The sequence below is a fragment of the Lipotes vexillifer genome, unplaced genomic scaffold (genome assembly GCF_000442215.2).
Source record: "Lipotes vexillifer unplaced genomic scaffold, Lipotes_vexillifer_v1.1 scaffold258, whole genome shotgun sequence".
In the NCBI taxonomy this organism is placed as follows: domain Eukaryota; kingdom Metazoa; phylum Chordata; class Mammalia; order Artiodactyla; family Lipotidae; genus Lipotes; species Lipotes vexillifer.
This window is the reverse complement of record NW_006793735.1, coordinates 1109939-1114242: the sequence shown is the minus strand read 5'-3', so window position 1 is coordinate 1114242 and position 4304 is coordinate 1109939. Positions and strand designations below refer to the sequence as shown.

The following is a 4304-nucleotide window of genomic DNA, read 5'->3' as shown; positions in this document are numbered from 1 at the left end:
TTCCTGCTCAGCATCTGGAGCAAGTGACACAAAGTGGAGATGGTGGAGAATCCATTCTGGTGATGCTAGCAACATCTTAACTCAGAGATTAGCCTATGAAGCCTTCTCTAATCATCCCAGAAAAAATAAATCCCTCCTTTGTTTTGACAGGTTTGTTCAGACACCTAAGGTATCCACTCAGAGTTCTCATTCACATCTAAATCATTAACTTCCTTGAATTCCTGGTGATCAGAATGATTATGATTTTTATCCACTCAGAACCAACATTGTTCTGCTGAGTGTTCTTCCCCCATCCCTTGTTTTTCCTGCTCCTTTCGTCTCTTTCCTGTAATATCTTTGCATAGATCCTATGATTGTTCCTTTTTTCTTATTCTTCACTTTTAAATTAGATAAGTAATTCTGAAATCGCTATTGCCAAAGATTCATAATGGAGAGATCACAGCAGTGTTCCAAGTTACTAATAACTTGGATTCTCCATGCTTCGTTATGAAGTTTTTCATTTATATTTGTAAGTTGTTTAGCTCTTACTTTTTCCCTGTGAAAAGAAGTAGGCAGCTGCAGGCTACACACAATTCGGTCTCTCCTCTACCTTCTCACCGAGAGGCTTCCTAAAAGACAGCATGTCTATATCCTTTCATGTTTATCTCTGCCCTCCTTGATATTTCTCAGTCCAGAGAAGCATCTGTTTTCACTGTTCCAAAAGAAAGGAATGATGTTGTCCCTGAGGGAATATGAGATTTACAGCCGCAGAAACCCTCTCTCAGAGCCTTTCCACACCCTAACATTTGACAACTTTTCCCCACTCTACTAGGTTTTGAAGTTCTAAGTGTCTTTAATTTTGTTAAAGATGAAGCTTGTATTTGTTCGTTATGCTCTTTACTGTTTTGAGTTGATTTCCAAGAGTAAAGATGACAGACATCTTCATTATGCTACTAATCATTTTTAATGTTTTTCTGCAATCTAATGGTTTAGGGATTTTCTAATAGATTACATTATGTGATATTATGTAACATTATGATATTACATTATGCTTCATCATACCAAAAATCAAACTATGATTCCAGGTGTGTGAGTAGAAGAGAATTTATCATGTCAGCAGAGATTACATGTGCACTATTAACTTCTTAGGGACACAGGGGCCGTTGGTCCACATAGGTATTTGTTAGGAATGATTTTTGGAGAGTTCTTTAGAGGCATGATAAAAATAAATTGACCATTTCTCACCTTATAAATTATTTAATATATGTAGACTGATAAACTAACGCACAAATTTTGTTCATCGCTGGTATTACATAAAAATGTTAAAATTTCAAAATGAAAAAGTTTGCTCTTACCTGGATCTGATTCCGCAGCTGCTCGGCTTCCTGCCTCAACTGTTCCAGCTCACTCATCCTTGAATTTGTTTACCTCAGAAACTAACAAATGAAAGTCACTATTCAAAAAGAAAGAGAGACAGACTGACTCAGTTCTCCATTTACATATTAATCTGCTTTTTAAATATTGACATGTAACTTCCTTTTGGTCCCTCTGAAACTCAAGTGAGATAATTATTACTGGAACTTAAAATTGCTTAGTAAATACAGATCTAGATTATTTGCTAAAGGATTTTATGGAGGAATGGGATCAGAGGAAGGAAGAGACAGCTTGAGTTGTAGTATTCAAGACTTAATTATAGAGAATCAGTACTAGAATGGAGTCCAGGGAGAAATACTTTACAACAGTTTCAAGGGCACCAGTAGACATCCACACTTGGATGCCTAACAGACACCTCAACTTATTTCAAAATTGAACCCCACACCACCCTTAAGTCTTCCCCATCTCTGTAAATGGCAATTCCATCCTTCCAATTGTTTAAGTCAAAAACCTGGGAGTCATCCTTAACAGCTCTGTTCTGTTTCTTTCATACCCTACATCTAATCCATCAGCAAATCATGTCAGGCATTCCTTCAAAAAATATCCAGGATTTGACCAACTCTGATTACCCCCACTTTGACTACCTTGGTCCAAGCCACCATCATCCACCTGGTCTCCTTTCTACTGCCCTTGCCCACTCTCCAGTCTATTCTAAATATAGGAACCAGAGATGCTTTTAAAACACAAGTCACTCTTCTGCTTTAAATCCTACAATGGCTTTTCACTCCACTCACAGCAAAATCTAACTCTTTATCTTGACCCACAGAGCCCTACACAGTCTCTTACACACACCCCCTCTGACCTCGTATCTCTCCTCCCCCTCCCCCTCTCTGCTCCAGCCACTCAAAAGCTTTCTTGATGTTCCTTGAACACACTAAGCAGGCTCCAGCTTCAGTCTTTGCACTTGCTCTTACCTCTGCCCAGATCCCTCTTGCCCCCAGTATCTTCACTGCTTGCACCCTTACCTCGGTTCAAATGTTACCTTCTCAGAGCAACCTTCACTGATAGCACATATGTACCCAACTAGGCCCCTTACCCTGTCTTATTTTTCACTGTAATACTCAATGCCATCTAACATGTATTTGCTTATTTGTTGTCTGCTTCCTCCTAGTAGAGTGTAAGCTCCTTAAGGCAGGGACTTTGCTCACTTTACTCTTTGCTACATCTCTAGCACCTGAGACACTTCATTCTCCAGTAAATTAACCAACCTGAAAATAATCTACGAACTAAAGGAAAATTCATTCTAAGGATTTAGCATGAATCCCAGAAGTAAAAGGCAAGGATGTTATGACCTCAGGAAGAAAACAGAGACTGGAAACTGGCAGTATTCTTTCTCTACCTGTCCTGCTTTTCTCTTCATACCTGCTTTGTTTTTCTCTTTCTACAGAATGACTTTCTGTAGGTATATCAAGGGGCTCAAAGAGGTCTCATATAACTTTTAAGGGCATTCAAAACCACCTCTTACCCAACTCTACTGCCTTTCCAGCCCCCAAAGCCACACACACACAAGGGACCCTCTAAAGAGGAGCTATCTGCAGCTAACAAGAGTTATTCAGGAGAGACGATGAGTTGTTCCAAATGAATGAGAATTTCCAGCTTGGGTGCCAAAAGGATGGAGGTACTGCGAATAGAAATGACAAAGAGGAAGCAGTTCCCTCATCACCACCACTACTCTATGGAGGGGGAATACTAGGAGAGGCCATGGGGCCCTGAGCATCCCTGCACATTCTTGCCGCATATGCCAAAATAACAAGGCCCTAGTCACTTTTACCTAAGCCATTTCTCAAGGCTGCATTTGGAGTGAGCAACCTTGAGGGATGAGACAATGTCTGCCCCAAGACAAAGAGAGACCTTGCTGCTTCTTACTGTAAAAGTGGTAAATTCCCTAAGCTCAGTGTTTCTAGACTGCGATGAAAACCCAATGCATATGTGGCATCCATCTAGGCACACCTGGGTCACCTCCATGGGACTGAGGAGCACGGGGAAGGGGCAAAAACCAACATCAGGCCGTGCTACTTGGGGTGCTGCGAGTAATAAAGTCCTTGGTCTCTGACCCAAGAGTCTTATGTCTTCTACCAGCATCCAGAGAACACTAACAGGCTAATTTATTAGCTTATAAGTAGGTAAAATCCCAGACCCTTTACAATCCATGACAGGGAGAAGGTTCATATGAAAGATGAGGGGTCCAATGTGAAATATAGTGAGTTTGTGGCAACTCCCCCTTTTCTAAAATTGAGGTATGTATAATTGGCATATAATATTGTGTAAGTTTAAGACATACATGTTGATTTGATATTTATATATCTATATGATTACCACCAAAGCGTTAACTAACACCTCTATCACATCACATAATTACAATTTCTTTTTTGTGGAGAGAACATTTAAGATCTAGTCTCTTAGCAGCTTTGAAGTACAAAACACAGCGTGGCTGACTACACTCACTATGCTGTGCATTAGATCTCCAGAACTTATCCATCTTCTAGTTGCAAGCTGCACTCCCTTCTCATACAGGCTGAATTTCAGGTCCAGCACTTCATCAGCAACTCTGCCAGTATCCTAGTTTCCCCTGCCCTTCTATTTGGTCACATTCAACTGACAAAAATCACAACTTCGATGAACCCAACTCCGTACTTTCTTTCAGCCAGCTACTCAATCTATCCAACACTGACTGAAAAGTCAAACAGCGGGGCAAGTTAGTTCTACTACAAGTTCATATAAGCAATCTAGCTGGGCCCTCAAAACCACCTGGCTACCATAGGCAGCCTTTTTACCCATCACGTCCACTCAATATCAACGACTTCAGCTCCTTTGCATCCTTCGCCAGCTTCGGATCTTCTCACAACCCCTCTTGCAGCAAGTGAGCTTACCTTCTATATCACAGAGAAAAG

The 4304-nt window shown here is 40.7% G+C and overlaps 1 protein-coding gene across 1 annotated transcript in view; it reads right to left on the bottom strand.

Annotated features, from left to right (window-relative positions):
- GNB4 (G protein subunit beta 4) overlaps positions 1–1428 on the bottom strand; it is a 28191-nt gene extending 26763 nt beyond the window's left edge. Inside the window, exon 1 of the mRNA XM_007466698.1 lies at positions 1335–1428. Coding sequence (XP_007466760.1) covers positions 1335–1391 — 57 coding nt within the window. The 5' untranslated portion in view covers positions 1392–1428. The remainder of the gene's footprint in view (positions 1–1334) is intronic.
- Between the last annotated feature and the right edge of the window lie 2876 nt (positions 1429–4304).